This window comes from Stegodyphus dumicola, chromosome X1 (assembly GCF_044657685.1).
Source record: "Stegodyphus dumicola isolate Sdum_Otavi_A_Nest chromosome X1, ASM4465768v1".
NCBI classification, from domain to species: Eukaryota; Metazoa; Arthropoda; class Arachnida; order Araneae; family Eresidae; genus Stegodyphus; species Stegodyphus dumicola.
In genome coordinates this window covers 253,271,711-253,289,409 of record NC_140780.1, presented here as the reverse complement: position 1 = coordinate 253,289,409, position 17,699 = coordinate 253,271,711, and the positions used below count along the sequence as shown (strand labels likewise).

The window sequence follows — 17,699 nt, the reverse complement described above, 5'->3', positions numbered from 1 at the left end:
GATACTCCCAAAACACGAATATTTTCATCATTTAAATATACACAATTGGAAATGTTGATTGCAATAAAAAAGGAATGTGCCAAACTACATCTTACAGCAATCCCATATATAAAATTTGTGTGGTCTATGGCTATTTGTTTTGTTTGATACATACATACAGTCACCACGAAAAAAGTTGCTTTATTCTGTGCATGCATACAGATATCATGCAAAAAAAATCATCAAAATGGATCCAGGAAATGATCAAAATGGATATTTCCATTGAAATATGATACCTAAAATGTTTTGTAACTACAATACTTCCTTTACTTCACACAAGGTAGTAAAAAAAAAAAAAATAAAAAAATAATAAAAAAAAATAAAAACAGGTTTTTTTTTTTTGGCCACACAAAGAGCAGCTTGCCACTCAGCTTCTGTTATTACTATCATTTTTTTTTCATTTGGTTTATTCCAAATTAAATACGTGATGCATTTTATATGTATTGTTTAATTTCTTTTGCATTACAGATATATGTATACAGTACAAAGTCCATAATCCGGAATGATCTATAATCTGGACCTCAAAGCCACAAACTTTTTTTTAACGCTTTACGCATGCGCATTGGGAGGATGTGTCTCCAGATACGTTAAAAAATGCTTGGCATAATTTATGGCTAACTAACATATTTCATGGTTAGGACGATAAAGATGACAGCCATGAATTTGAATGTTTTCGGACATTGCAAACTAAAGGAGAAAACTAAAGATTTTGTAAAGAAATGTGGAAATTGCAAACTAAAGGTTTCCAGTTATTGGATTTTGTAAAGAAATATGGAGAAGCGGTAATAAATGAAGATGATATAACAGAAGTTTTTCATTGCGATGACAATGCCCCAATCATCAATCAATTAACGGACGGCGAAATCTGTAGCATGGCTCTAGATCCAGAAAATACCGCTTCCGATTGACAGAGAGGTTATTGAAAACGAAAAAATTTCGATTGACAAGTTAGTCGGTCAGAGCAATTAAAGGACTTGAACAGTGGAACTTTGTAACTGAACAAGAAATTATGTCTGTTTATAGAATTAAAGAGAAAGTATTAGCACAAAAAACGAAGCAACCTGAACAACTTACATTGAATGAAATGTTTAATAAAGTAAACAAATAAATATTAAGCTTTTTTTTTTCTTTTTTTTTTGTAAATTTTGATACCCTTTAGATCATTATTGCTCTGTATTTCATAAATTACCGTTTCATATTTTTAATTATATAATTTCTGCATGCCATCTTACCAGATTTAAACTGATGATCTATAATCCGGAAACGCCGAAGTCCCAACGAGTTTGGATTAAGGACTTTGTACTGTATATATATAGAAAGAAAAAGAAACAGTACACACACACAAAATCAAAATATCACAAAAAGCATCAAATAATTTAATCAGTCTATTAAAAACCTTTATTATTTTAATAGTAAAATTTTTATTAGTATTAAATATTAGCACTCAAAACTCAGATGGTAGTTTTATTTCCAGGGGAAATATTGTTTCCCAACCAGAAACTCTCTTTTATTTCCATAATAAAGATTTCATCAGAGAGAAAACTTAGTGAATTTCAATATAGCCTCACAGATTTTCCAACCAAAAGTGTTTCTCCTTTTTAGAATACTTTCCATCTGAAATCCACACAGTTCTGAAAAAACGGAGTACACTGAATGATTTTTTAAAAATCTTTTTATCATTTTGTGCTGTTATTGTGTCCTTGCTAGCATAACATACATATAAATTAATTATTATTCAAAAATACATTGAAAAGTAAAAAAATAAATACAGAAGTGCAACTTAAAATTAAACAGCAAATTCCTATTTTGATCACTTATTCATGGGTTCCTTAAAACCTCAATTTATCACACCCACCCACAATATATATTAGCAATTTCACTAAACAAACAGTAGCTTTCAACAGCGTTTCTTCCCTTTTTGAAACGTGTGGGATTAAAAGAATTTCAGCTAGAAATTTACAGCCTTAATTTTCCTATAACGTATGTTTAAAATTAAAATAAATAATCCAAATATCAGCCACCTAATTCTTCATGTGCCTAGTTTCAGTCATGTGGAGGTATTTGTTTAAAATGCTCTGCTTCAGCTTAAGCAGTTCCAAATTTTCATATATTAGTTCATCTGTACATTCAAGCATCACATTACCTGATATAATTTTAACTCAAAACATAAGAAGCAGGAAAAGGCTTACATGGGTAATATTATTCATATTTGATCATTTTAGATGTAGCTGTAAAACTTGTTACAGATAGTTTACAAAGTTCCGAAATATAATATATTAAAGTTCACAAAAAAAGCTACTATTTTAATATGCATGACATCAATAATGCTACATATTACAATAAAAATACAACAAATCCTAAAAAGTAGCTTAATTACATACTGAACTGCAAATGAATAAGAGATAGGCAGCATTATACAAATATCACTGCAATGCTACCTCCTTCTATGCATGCCAGGACATTGCTGTATTAAATATAGTGTATATATACATATTACAGGGTGTCCGAATCAAATGTACCTATTTTGAACAGTCGATTAAAAACACAGTTTTAGTGCTACAAGGGCGATATTAGCCACATGTGGGAGCTAAATTCATAGAGTTTGCTGAGTTGACAAACGAAAAAATGGCAGCATAAGAGAAGGCACAAATTATTCTCTGGTATTCAAAACAAAAATCCATAGTGAAAGTGCAGAGAATGTTTAAACAGTTTATAAAAAAAAAATCCACCCCAGGCTAAGAGCATAAAAAGTGGCATAAAAGGTTTGTCGAAACGCGAAGTATATGGCAAAGATCCGGAGGTGATCAGCGTTCACATTCTGATTAACATGTGGAAGATTTCGACAAGCTCTCATTTGGAGCCCTCATCCGTCGATCAGACAGGCAGCTTCTGAATTATATATGCCACGATTAACTATTTATGATGTGCTGCATCGAAAACTGAGGATGCATGCATGTAAAATACAGATTATACAGAAACTGCAGCCAAATGATGGGCTCCAACATGTTGCATTTGCTGTGGAGATGTTATCTCACATAAAAAATTAACACGATTTTCTAAACCACATCTTTTTTCAAAAAAACATCAAACAATTTTCATACTGTTAATCATTATCATGACTTCCAAAATGAAAAGCAACAAAGTCTTAATTTTAAATTCTTCCTTCTCCTACAGTGGATACAAAAATGGATAAAAACAACTTAACACCAATTATATGATTAATCCAGATATACTGAATATAAAACCCTATTACATTATGACCTCAGTTGCTGCTTGTAAATAGAATCAGTTTTTGGCTTGCTTTCACAGCTTCAGCATTTTAAAAATAAAGCATCATAAGATGAATAAATAAACGTTAAGGGCTGAAATTGATTCTGCATGCTTTTTTGCAACCTATTTTACATTTATTCAGTATTAATATTATACTTATTTTAAATATTTGCTTTAAAACTGACCCTTTAGTGGGAAATTACTCACTACCTGAAAGTAATACTATCCTTTGGGCATTAAAAACTTTGACACCTGGCAAAAATCACAGAATACCTTCCATTTCTTTTTGCATCTGATTTTCAAGGGAGGGGGATATGGTTCCAATACATTTTTAAGGATTACTTTAAGTGTGACTAATACGAGACAGTTCTTGCAGAAAATTCATTATAAACACATTTATCTATCTCAAGTGCACTGCGACATAATGAATATCTAACAAAGTATCTAATCTCAAAATCTCATTTTTGAACTATACACAGTCAAATGGAATTTCAAAGTAAGTAACTTCATTGAAGTAATAACAAACATATTTTATTACACAAAGTTCAATGAAGGTGTTTAAAAGAGGAAACACATACCAATATTTCTGAGCTTTGTTTTTTCAAAGTGCTTTGGTCAAGAGCTATGGGTTCAGTAGTTTCAAAATCTCTCTCAATTTTCAGGAGCCAGTCTAAAACTTTGACACGCAAAGCTTCATAGGCTGCCAATTGTTCAGCTCGATTTTTTCCCATTTGCTTTTTTTCATTCAATATTTCTCCAAGATTCTTCCACTGTTGTTCTAATGTCTGAATTTTGTCTTTTAGAAGTGTTACATCTGAAACATCTTTCTTGGATATAAGATTCTTGCCAATCTTGATCATTTGTTCAAAATCATCTTTCTTCGAGTTACGCTGATTCAAAGTGTATTCAATGATTGAAGAAAAACCATCAACATCAACAAGATGCACACTATCTGTACTTTCAATACGATCAAGCGTAGCACTATTCCACTCTTCAAATTGCACTACCATAGCTTGGAATATACGAACAGAATCTGATATCTATAAGAGATAGTCAGTGATTAAAATAATAGCATAAAAATAAAATAACTGCAACAGTAATAATTTAGTTCATTAATAAGTATGCTCATGTACATAAAGTCAGTATTCCTGCATAACAAATAATAAGGGAACATATTCTCGAAGCAATCTGCATATCATATGCAATTGATGAACTAAATAAACACTCAGGAACAGTAATTAATCAAATTATTGAAAATTCAGCACTTAAATTAATATTTAAGCTTTAATTGGTATGATGAAAAATATGCATTTAATTAGTATGGTCAGGTGAAAAGAAATCACAAAGAGAACTATACTTTTTGTATATAGCTTTCAAATACACAATTAGTGTTGAAAACAGATTAGTAATTATAATTTTTCTCATAGTGATGAAAGTTTCAAGACAGATATTATATTTTCTAAGTTTATAAAAAATGCCATTAAGTGAAATGTGATGTTGAAGTTCCTTGGCATCATACCACACCAGCTAAAAGTGAAAAAAGTAACAATGACATTAAAACTGAGGATCATGAAGAAAATTCACATCAATGTATAACTTACCTCTTCTAATAAATTTCCTCTTTTAGTTATTTTTTCACATAATTTATCAAAACGCTTAGAAATTTCTTTTACTTTGGAATCCACTTTTCGAACTAATTTTGGATTTGCATTATTTGTCAATTCACTTGCAGTGGAAAGTAACATATCTAAACTTTGCTTTTGGTTGTCTATATCAGATTTTAAAATTTTGAACTCTTGGACCTAACAGAAGGAAAAAAAAATCATTAGCACACAGCCATGCATTTCTAATTTTCTATCTTTGTTTTAGTGCACCTCACATGTATACATTAACGATGTAAAAAATTTATAATTGAGAAAAAATAAAATTTACCTGTTCATCTAGTTTTTCAATTGTCAAACTAATGGGTTTATTATGCATCTTCATAGTTGTTTCTGTTTCTTCCAACCACTTCAAAATGCGGTCAAGTGCACCTTGAATATCTTGAGAATGAATCAAAGCAGCTTGTAGTTCTTTGATTCGCTCAGCAATACAATTTACAAGCTGAATATAATCTTCTTGAATAGATGATACAGTTTGTTCAATACTTTTCGCTTCATTAGGTATGACATGGCAAGTCTCTAAAGTATCGATAAGAATTTTAAAAGCTTGGCAAATGTTTTCAACAAGTCTTCCTTGTCCAACAACTTCCATATTTATAAGTTTTATTTTATCCATTTGCTCTTGCACTAAACTTGGCTCATCAGCAACAGGCTCTTCAAGGGCCTTTTTAGAAGACTTTCTGACTTCATTTAACCAATTAACAGTTTTCTGAACAGCTTCAATATAAGTACGATATTTGTTGCAAATTATAGAATAATTATCAGTTAATCTGGTGACATGATTTAAGAGATTATGATACACTGCTGTAACTTCTTGAACTTCTGACTTTACTTCACTCTCAGTAGTTTTAATAGTAGGCATAGACTGTGGCAAGTTCTTTCGGAAAGCATTAAGAGCTTTTAAGTAATCCTGTAACAAAATTCAAAGTAAAAGTACGTGGTTAATGCTTTTATTATGTTATAATGCTCTTATTTTAGCATAAAGTATTACAAATATGAAAATAAAAATTTGCAAGAATCCTGCAAATAATATATACAAGGAGCACCCATAAAATAAGAGGACAAGTTAAAAACCCAAATAATAGAATAAAAAAGTTAAAGATTAAATGATGTTTCGAAAGAATTGACATATCAACTCTTGTTAATGCTAGTTTAAACTGATTATTTTGTCATTTGCATATCAAAACAATGGAGCCATTTTAATTTACTGAGAAGACATTGTACAACAAAATTTGCTTTGACATGAAACAATGTTATAATATTACTAATAATGTTACTGCATAATGTTACAAACTAGGGAAGTATACTACCAAAACATTAGAAATGATTCAAATAGTGCTGTGAAGATGGTGATCCTGGATGTTCTTACTTATTCTTCTTGCAGTGAAGATTTGCAGACAGGACAAAAATATTTTAAAGTGTATCACAGACCTGGACGGTTATTCTACGCTACGAGAGTCGACAGCAAGTTGTGGGCCGCCAGATGTCGCTACTAGTAAAAAACAGGTCTGCCCAACATCCTATATTCTCTGAGTACGGAAGTTGTCGAAAGCGCGTGAAAAAGTGTTGCTGCGTCGTCAATCAGGGTTGTCCAGTTGACGTACTAAGTAGACAATGGCTTTGTATGTGTTTTCGCCGCTGATTTTTTTCATATTTAAATGAAGAATACCGTCGTAGATCTCTGAATCGATGGCGAATTTATAGAAAAAAAGTTGATGCTTTTGCTCTGCCAAAAGATGTTTTCATTGCGTATTTCAGATTGCCTAAATATAAATTTTGGCAGTTATTTTAATTTGGGATGAACTGAGAGAGTATTTGGAGCCACATTCAGAAAACAAGAACGCAATTTCTACTGAAAGAAAGGTTATACTATTCCTGAAATTATAGATATAAATTGTAATTGTACGCTTTAAAAATGTAGAAGATAATAAGTTTATTAAGCACATAAACCTTCTTCATTTAATACAAATATAGACATCCGATAAGCTTCTACTTGATTTATGTACAGCAAGAATTACGTTTACTTTAAAATCTAACAGTTGAATACCTTACGAATAATACTGTGAACACAAAAAATGTCGTTCATTATTACGTGAAATTCACACTAAAATAAAAATTTAAAATAATAATAATTATAAAACTATAAAATAGATTTATAATATTTTTTCAGTAGTTGTACTACTACTAGTGTGATACTTTTAAAAATAAGTTTTAGCCCAGAGGGGCTATTAATTTCGTTTTGCCATTTTGTGGCGTTTCACGATAAATAGCGTTTCACTTTTCAAATCGTTGCCACCAAGTATTATCGCACTCTATTATATTTAAAGAAATTAAATAATGAGGAATCTGCAGAATGTATGAATGTTTCTCGCACTGTGATAAAACAACGGTACCTAGAGCCATGAAATTCTGAATAACGTAATCCTCCATCCTAATATAGGCATCTGAAGGCCCAAATTTGGAACTGGGAATTTGTATTACTATCCATTTCATATATCATATTTTGTAAAGCATTTATGAGTTTTTGATTAAGAAACCCAACGATTTCAAAGCGAGCAATGGCAAAAAACACTTTCATCTCTAGCGCGCGAGACTATGTATCGGAAATTCTAAAAATATGCTTTTTTAAAATTATATGATATTGCTGTTGAATTGAATTTTATGGTTTAAGTGCGAAAAACATGATATTTAATAAATAAAGGTAACACGCAAAACGTTAAAAAAATGGCCCTTTGGGAGTAATATAAAATCTGAAAGCTTTTTTTTGTGTGTGTGTGTGTGTGTGTGTGTGTGTGTATGTGTGTGTGTGTAATTTTAATACGTTTTAAAACTGGTTTCTAAGTGAGGACTTTCTAAGGGAAACTGGCTCGTATACACGTTACACATGGGGAAAGCCACGAAAACGCCGTCCAGCTCGTTCGCGGGATTCGAATCTCGGACCAAACTACCTGCGTTCAGCAACTCTACCGCTCAGCGGCTGGTGGGCTTGTTAGCAGAATTATACTGTATTATTATTGTATTATGCTATAAAGTAACAATGCTATAAGACTGAGGGTTTGTTCATGGAATAGTACTTTTGTAACCTATTATAGTATTAAAAAATCATTGTTCCTTTGCAAACTTAAAGAAATAAATAAATAAAAATAAAAATACTGTTCATAGCATTCTCATTTTTGTAAAAGAGATATTGATTATTATTAGTTTTCTATTTAAAATGTGTCGAAACGCTGGTTTGATAAGGACTTGAACTGCAGGAGACCTACACTGATTATTTTTACTTTAGTACTTCCATTGTGAAAATATTACTATCTTTTAATTATTTTCAAAGAACAAAATCTTTTGAGAAGGAAGAATATTTAAACTGAGCAGTTCTTATATACAAAATTAAAATAACAGCAATGTAATATTGAAAAAAAGGTATTAGTAATTGTGTGACAAAAATTGCAAAACGAATTAATCACACATACAGGATAGATTAGTTTAATTTTGGTTATATATTTTATATTGAAAAAATATTTTCTTTCATGTTAATTATAGAATAAATTATTTAAAATAAAGCATTTTGATGCGTGTGTGATAATTGAATGCAGCAGCAATCGGCCATACTGTAATAGCGAATGAATTTTATTTCTTTTCCTGAAAGAAATAATTTTCATAGAAAAAGAAAATAAAAAAGGGAAGAAATATTAAGAAAGAAATATTTTCTTTCTAATTTCTTATTTAAAGAAATATTTTCGAATAGTAACTGTAAAATAAATTGCGGGAAAACAGTTTTAATGTAAACATGGGAAAAAAAGAAAAAAAAAAAAAAACTTAGTTTGCTATTAGATTGTAATGCAAATTAATCATATTATAAATTTAAATAATTAAAATTGTTTATTTCTAAAAGGATTTGAAGTAAGCTTAATTCATTTACTCTTATCTATTTACCATTGCTTTCATGGTATCCCATATCACTCTTTATTTCTTACCTCTAAATTCCTGCGTTAACTTTCCCATTAAAAAACGAGATTTTCTTTCACATAACACAGCAGCATATTCTACTGCGTGTTGGTCATAATACTGTTTTGTGCAATTTTTTTTTCGAACTACAAATGCAGCGTGTGAGTTAGTGAAATAATGGGGGAATATTCTTAGAACTTCAGCCAGCGCGCGCTATAAATTTCGTCACTCGTCTGTACTGCGATTGGTCTAAAGCTCCTTGAAGCCTTGTTTCCTTCCAGTAAAGTTAAATGGACCCACCTGCCCTCCAACTGAGGACCACAGAATGGCTTTCTCTGATAAGTTGTGATGGCTGACCATACCGGTTCTTTTGAGTCAATATTGTTCGCTCAAGTTGTAGACAGATCCAGTGACAGTATGACCCAGAAACAAAAAGACAAGCCTGTACAATAGAAAGGACAGTCTTCACCAAAGGCATGGATGTCAAACTCAAAGTCTAAAGTGATGCTGATTGCATTTTTTATATGCAAAGCACTTATCCATCCTGAATTTGTCCCAGAAAATTAATGAATTAATATGTATTTTTACAAGCAGGTGCTTTTTCAATTAAGAAATAGAATACTGTGTGTTAGAAAGGAACCTTTTGATTCTGGACAATTCTTTTACATGAAAATACTACACTCCATACAGCTTTGTCTGTTCAGCAGTATCTTGCTAAGTATTAAATTGCAGTTACAAATCACCCACCATAGTCTTCCGACTTATAGGCAGCTGATTTTTTCCTTTTTCCAAAGCTTAACATGGCCATGAAAGAACAGAGATTTGAAAATGTCTCAGATATTAAAACAAATGTTACATGTATTTTACGAATTCTCCAACACCTATAAACACTATTTTGATGACCTGAAGAAATGCTGAGGGGGGGGGAACTGAACAGACACCTCTGGCAATTATTTTGAACACGATAAAGTTCTTTGAAGGTTAGTAATTTTTTCTTATTTTTAAGAAACTGTCTTGTTACTTTATGGGTGCATCCTGTAGAAGAATTTCCACAGGAAATGTAATATCAATACAGTTTTTCAAAAGGGAGATTCAGTGTAAATTAATTTTAAACTCTCATTTTACTGAAATTTCTACATAGAATGTGATTCAAAATTTGCTATAAAACTATATGTTTCCTCACTGTACACATACACAGGTTATACATAGGTTATTTCATCAAACATTTCATTTACACTACCACTTATGGAAGTTAATGGCATGCATTTTTTAATGCCATAAATGCATTTTTTTATTAAAGAATGAGGTCCTACCAAAAGATTTAATGGTTGAATAAAAACTTAAAAACCTAACAGTTATGGTCGATTAGGATTCAGAGTAAGGTCCTAGAACATGCTGCATCAAAAATAGATAGCTAACATAAGAAATCTGCCTTTTGTTCAAGTACATACAAAAAATTTCCAATAAGAGAACTAGAATAGCAAAAATTACTCAGAATGAAACTGGATATTCTTATCAGTTTTGAAAAATATAAATTTAAGTTTACCTGTGATTCATCAATGAACTTTTGTGCAGCCATTGTTATAAATCGAAGGTCAGCTTGATGAGCAATAACATCACTGGAAAATAACTGAAATATAAACTTATTAATAGACAAGTAGAATGATCATAACATTTTAAACGTTGGTTATTAACTAAAATTTAAATAGTTTATCCAACAAAATGTGAAAAATACCTTTAGAAATTTTTACTTCAATTTGGTCATTTCCATATGAAAAACAGCTATCATGATTCAATATTTTACTTAAGACAGTATTAATTAATTGTAATATTACACAGTTATGTTGGAATAACAGTTAGTATTACCTCAAATTAAAATTAAATGAATGCTTTGTAGAAAATGCATAACATTCTACATAGCAAGAGCTTTCAGAAAACAAAAACCTGTTATTAACTTCATAATGCAAAACATATTTTAGAAATTTTGTTAAATATAAATACCATTTACAACATTCAACAGGAATCGCTAAATATAAGATATACAACACAAGTAAGAAAACTTGAATTTCAGAACTAGATTTACTTTAATCTTAAAATAGGGAAATGTTCTTTATACTTCTACAGAATCGGCTGTGGATCCGCCTTCTTTTAAAAGCAACAACATTCTGTATCATTCTGTTAATACTTTTGCTTAAAAAAATATGGTATATCCTACACAGCAAAATTAAGATGAAAAGGAATAATTTAAAAGAAAAAAAATGAAACACTTTTTGTTGGGTAGTATCGGAATTAAAATCATTTATTAAAGTTATGAGATTCCAAAGCTTTAAAAAATCTAATCCGCCAATTAAAAAAAATTTTGTGGTTAATTTTATCAGTAACAAAAATAAATGTTAAGACCGGTAATGATTGAAAGAACTACCAATGGCTCGTTTTCTTGACATAAAAATCTGCCTTTTTTAAAGCAATATGTAAAGATCTCTTCCTTGGACTCACTACGCTGAAAGAGAAAGTTATGCATTCACAAAGAATTAAAAGTTTATGTAGAGTGCTATGAATGAAAGAAAAATTGAAACTGAATTTGTAAAGAACTCAATCACTTTCACAACAAAGAAAAGCACACATTGAATGATAAAACAATTTTGATTTTTTATGGGAGGTTGTTGTCTATTACTAAAAATGTTTTCTTGAACAGCTCTAGGAATAACAAAAAGAGAGAAGCCTCTCTTAATTACACAGGTTTTCAAATAATAGACCTCTGCAGTGACATGAGACTGCAAGGAATAAAAAACAACAGAATAAAAAAACCATGAACAGAACAGAAATATTTTTTGTTAACACCTTACGACCTTTTGTTGTTAACCTTTTTTGTTAACACCTAACAATTTTTTTGCTAATTTGAAGACCTCATGTGCGGTTACGTTTAATTTATTTGGTTATGGCAAAGCACTCAACGCCTATCTACCTAAGGGGACGGATGCCTTCATGGAGGACATTCTAAGGCAAACTGGCTATTAACCTAGTTACGCATAGGAAAAACCACAAAAACACTCATGCAGCCAATCTGCTTGCCTGGAATTTAACCTGGGTCAAACTACCGTGTTTGGTGACTTCACAGTTTAGCTGCTAATGAACTTCACTTCGATTGGGAAGATAGTCAAATAAAGCAAATGTTCTGATAAAAACTTGATAAAATATAAATATATTTTTATTTGTTCATAAAAAGGGTTTAAAGTTCAAATTTCAAAACCTTGAATCTATGGTGGGGAGACAAGAATTATGAGTACTTTTTTGTGACAGTTCTTCTTACTTATACGAGAGCCATCCAGGAAGTAGATTACGTTTCCGTCTGTGTCCGCTAGGGGCGGGGCTAGCGCGGCCATCTTGTGGTCAGAGCGTTGCGCAGCTCAGTCTGCATCTAGCCGTGCTAGTGAGAGGTTCGTGCTGTGCTCCGTTCAGATACTGTGACGGTTTGAAATGTCTGCGTTAATTGAAAATCCCGCGAGGTGCGCTCAGTAATAAGGTTTCTGACTGCAAAAAACTGTAAACCGATAGAAATCTATCGGCAGCTTCGTGAAGTGTATGGGGACAACATTATCACTGAAGGTGGAGTGCGTCAGTGGGTCATAAGATTTCAAAATGGCCGAACCAATGTCCACGACGAAGATCGAAGTGGGAGACCCAGCATAGTGACCGCCGAACTTCTCGAAAAAGTCGATGCTAAAGTCCGTGAAAATCGAAATTTCACAATAACGGAACTTTCTTTGAGTTTTCCACAAATTTCGCGAAGTTTGTTGCACGAAATCATCAGCGAAAAGCTTGGTTACCACAAGTTTTGTGCAAGATGGATTCCAAAAATCTTGACAGAGGACCACAAAAATCAGCGAATGGCTGCAGCGTTGAACTTTTTGGACGCTTACCATAAGGATGGTGACTCTTTACTCGATCGCATCGTTACTGGTGACGAAACATGGGTGAAACATGTGAACTGTGAAACGAAATTGCAATCAATGCAGTGGGGGCACACAAGTTCTCCCCAAAAACCCAAGAAATGCATGCAAACAATGTCGGCAAGGAAGATGATGGCAACTGTTTTTTGGGACAGAAAAGGTGTAATTTTGGTGGACTTCCTGGAAAGAGGCACTACAATAAACTCTCAAAGGTATTGCCAAACTCTCCAAAAACTCAGAAGAGCAATTCAAAACAAGCGCAGAGGAATGTTGAGCTCTAAGATCTTGTTGATTCACGACAACGCCCGGCCCCACACGGCAAATGTCACTCGTAAAGTTCTTGAATCTTTTAAGTGGGAGTTGTTTCCTCATCCGCTGTACAGTCCCGACCTGGCACCGAGCGACTTCCACCTATTCCCAGCAATGAAGAAGTGGCTGGCTATGCAGCGTTTTGATGACGACGCACAGCTGCAAGAAGAGGTAACGAAGTGGTTGAAGGCGCAGGCGGCCGAATTTTTCGACGAAGGAATTTCCGAGCTCGTACATCGCTACGATAAATGCCTTAATTTGTATGGTGACTATGTAGAAAAGTAGTATTTGAGTGTGGCTTTCATCTGTATATAATAAAATTTGTTTCCTATACTTTGTTTATTTTTTTATTCCAAAACGTAATCTACTTTCTGGATAGCCCTCGTAGTTCTTGGAACAATGCTTTCAGCTTTAGCTGAATTATTTTTACATGCTTCTTGGCAACCTCAATTTTTATTTTAACCAGGGAAAAAAATGGCTGGAATAGGACCTATGAAATAATGATGATCATTTGGTTTAATTTAAAGAAAACTGCAAGCATATGAACATACAGCACCTCAGAATAATTCAGCAAGAAACGTTTAAGTTTACAGTCATGTCACTGTTCATAAGTACAGAATGTCACTTAGGATATGAATAATTAAAACAAAGAAACTATTTAATAATTAAAATGCATGTCTATAGAATACTGAAAGCTGGGCTCAAATACAAAAAGAATTTCAACTTGTAGGACATTTCTAGTTGATTAGGGAGGACCACTTTTGTTTAAAAAAAATTGTTTTATTTACTTGCAGTTTAACAAGCAACAGATATGAACCTGAAAAGGTTCAGATTTTAAATTCACTTATTATAGTTAATTATTTAAAATAATAATTTAAATCTATTTCTGAAAGAAAATCAAGCATTATTGGCAATGATGGATAAAGTTCCTTGAATATATGAGATTTTGAATATAACCATCAAAGAATTTTTCCAGAATTAGTACATTTGTAAGGATTATGTTAATTTTATTAACAGTTAAAATTTTAAGTTAAACTCCTTTCCTGTCAAATTCTTGACTTCAACTTACTACTTCTGTCCAGAACGTAGTTTTGGAATCACGTCTGAACACTTAATGAAGAGGAGCGGTATTTAAACTGCTAAGGTCTTCAGTCTGGAAGAGAGAGATACCAGATTTCTAGATAGCGCGTTTTTAGGCTACTCTCTCTTAAGCTATTATTTCGCCCGGCCGTACTTTAGGCCTTAACAGCTTTGCAGGATATTAAAAGTTAAGGGGCCAACTCTGTTAGAATCTTGATAGCTTCGGCTATATCTCTTTAGTTTAGATTAGTTTTAGTTCTTTATCTCTTAAGTTCAAGCCCAAGTGGCGACTTTATTTTTCCAAGACAAAGTTTGTTAAATATTAGTTGAAATAATAAAGGGATAGTTAACTCTTCATATTTATTGTTTCCTGTACATGAACTCAAGTGATTATTTGCTAACTAGTTCTTAGGATTCTTCATGTCAACAGTCACATAGCATTTACAAAGTGAGGAACCCTACACATTTTTAATTAAAAGATTACTAGTTTTGCAAAAACAGGTACGGATTCATATCAATAAAACATTCACTGAATGAGTGTGCAGTGTTTTCTTCAAATAGTCCATTCTTTGAGGATTCACCTAGGGATCAGCAAAACATTAAAGGCAATCAAAAAGCTCATTCTGCCAACACAAAACATTTTAGGGCCTCCCGAAACACACTATGGGACTTAATGCATTCAAAGAGAAAACTGCTGACACTACAGCAAACACTAACAAAATCAATTTGCCTAAGTGAATCCATGATCTCATACTGCTGGCACTGAACTAAGCCCACCCATATTTTAGTGCAACAGAAAGGGAGATTCATTTGACCACACCTTAACCGCTTAACGACAGTGCCCGAGTTATCTCAGGAATAGATGCAGTTTTGATTTTCCTATGAATGAGTTAACTTGAGCACTGAAAACTTTATGGATATTTAATGCCATCACCCGTAATATCGTGTGGTAATTGACACTCTACCATGCACACACTTTTTTAGCTGTGGGAGGGGACCACGCGGCTTTTGTGTTTGGTTCATTGACACTCTGCCGTGCAAATGTTTTCTTAGCTGTGGGAAAGGTCCAAGCAGCTTTTGTGATTGGTTCTTCCATGACCCTGAGTCGCAGTCGGCAATGTGGATGCATTAAAAATGAACTATAAATTCAGTTTGTTTGTTAGCCGATGCAGATTACCAGATTATCTTGCTGTTGCAAACTGTGATGTGCCATTACATGTTACACCATGTTTCAGACTGTATCATACTGTCAATGACATTTATTGATCATAAAATGTATTTACTTAATTTTTACTTTAGCTCTTATTACCTTGACTACAGTTTTGTATTATTTTTGACAACATTGTGTTTTTTTGGGGGGGGCAGGCTGCTTCATTGAAGCCCAAGTTTACTCAGGTAATGTCATAAACCATAATAAATATCCTGTTTTTTCCCCTCGAAAAAATTGCTTTTTTCTCGCACCTTACAAAGCTACATCTAGTGAGCTATATCTGTAGATAATAAAAGTGTTATAAAACAATTCTGGGATTTTCGGTATAATTTCTAATATAAATTCAGTCATTAAGCGGTTAATGGAACTCTCTCTATAGATCATAGTCTGCTGTCCCTCACACCAAATAAAAATTAATAATTAATACTGCACAGTCAACAATGCCATAAAAATAAGACATTTATATAGCTCAGGATTTGCATAGCATGCTCAACTGTCAACTTACAGACATTCCATCTTAGAGCTCCAGTACTAAGAATGTTTATGTACTGACTACTTTCAACTATCAGCCTTCACTAACCCACCTACTCAGTAAGAATACTGGCCATCAAGAAAAAATAGTGGCTGCGCTTTTGATTTCTGGGATTGGCATGTTTATGCTTGCATGATGGTAGGGAAACTTGTCTCAGAGAACCTTACAGTTCTTTGGTTCCAGACAAACAATGGCTTATATATATGATACTGTGCCCAGACTTAAAGGCAGTAAGACCATGTTCTCTTGTTGATTGTATTGTACATTAGGACGGCCCAGATTGTTTACAAATTTGCAGCTTGAAAAATGTTTGTAAATATTTCGATAGGTTTGAAAATGCTATTAGACATTTCCAAAGCATAGCTGTTTCTAATATTTTTTGCCCACCAGCAGCCGAGCGGTAAAGTCACTGAACATTGGTAGTTTGACTGAGTTTGGAATCTCAGCGAAAGGGCTGGCTGCATGGGTGTTCTCTTGTTTTTCCCCATGTGTAACATATATATATACAAGTCAGTTTCCCTTAGAAAGTCCTTCATAAAAGCATTCCTCCTCTTAGGCAAATGTTAAATTGCTTAAGTTCACGCCGGGAAATAATGTTATGAATCTTACTTCACGGCACCAATGTTATATAGAAGAAAGTTTCACCACCAAGGTTAAATAGTTTACTTCTAGGTACCAGTTATATCTGAAATTCCTATATTGTTAAATGTTAAATATGAAACTACTTGCCGTTAAAGGCAGTAATCGTATAGTGAAACGTGTACAGCATTTTTGCATTGTGAAAAAAATGCATTCCGGGACCGCGCCGTGAGAGGATCGAAAACATAAAACATATACAAGATATAAAGGAAAAGTTCATATTAAATATATAAAGAAAACATACTGTAAGAGGTTCCAGATTAAATATCAGTTTATTCAATTACAACACAATAAGAAAAATCTTAACCTCATCTGAGAGTCTGTTCATTTAAATTCATAAAAAAACTTAAGGTTTGTCTGGTGATTTAAAAGAAAGGAAAGGGAAACAATTTAAGGCCTGAGAGTTAAATTTTAGATTTGACGTTGTTTTTTTTACTGCTAAGGACGTTTTTGAAAAGCTTGCCTAAAGTTCAAACACACCAAAAAAAAATAAAACTTATCTTGAAGCGGAGGACTCTTATCTTATCCCGCGTTGATATCGGCCGGGCTAATCTTGACACTGGTTCTAAAAATGTAGACCCACTTCACTACTGTAGAACAGAAACAGGAGTACTGCTGCCCAGGACGGCTATCCGCTTGGTCCTGAAAGTCCTATGTCAACACGCAGGTAACTCGTTCAAATTTCGCCGGTCAGAAACGTTGTTGCTAGGAAATTACGGCTCGCCTGTTCTTACTCATCCCAAGAGCAAGCTTCACGGGTAACGTCCCAAGTAAGTTCCAGAGTAACATCCACAAGTCCAGCCAACCAGTAAGTGCGCGAGTCCAAAAGTAAGAGTGTAAGAGAGTCTCGCCTCTTAACCAAAACGCGGCCGGGGAGCATATTTGCCGCTCCCCGCCGGAAAACACCTCTCGGAGTCACTTACATTTTGTCCAGCAAGCCCAAAAATCAGCGAGTCAGTCAGAGAGTCAGCCAAAAGTAAAGAGTGTCCAACTCAAATTTCCTTCTTCTCCTTCACCAAACGGGCTCCCACTATGGCTTCACTTATCGCCCCCTTAATTATGGCAAA

At 33.2% G+C, this 17,699-nt stretch overlaps 1 protein-coding gene across 8 annotated transcripts in view; it reads right to left on the bottom strand.

The window, feature by feature from the left end:
- The window catches only part of LOC118197123 (uncharacterized), a 466,504-nt gene that overhangs the window by 139,816 nt on the left and 308,989 nt on the right, over positions 1-17,699 (bottom strand). For all 8 annotated transcript variants that reach the window (XM_085807503.1, XM_085807502.1, XM_085807499.1 and 5 more), the window contains 4 exons: positions 10,459-10,542; positions 5,242-5,880; positions 4,911-5,111; positions 3,888-4,349 (listed from right to left, as the gene is read on the bottom strand). In XM_085807503.1, coding sequence (XP_085663629.1) covers positions 3,888-4,349; positions 4,911-5,111; positions 5,242-5,880; positions 10,459-10,542 — 1,386 coding nt within the window. The remainder of the gene's footprint in view (positions 1-3,887; positions 4,350-4,910; positions 5,112-5,241; positions 5,881-10,458; positions 10,543-17,699) is intronic.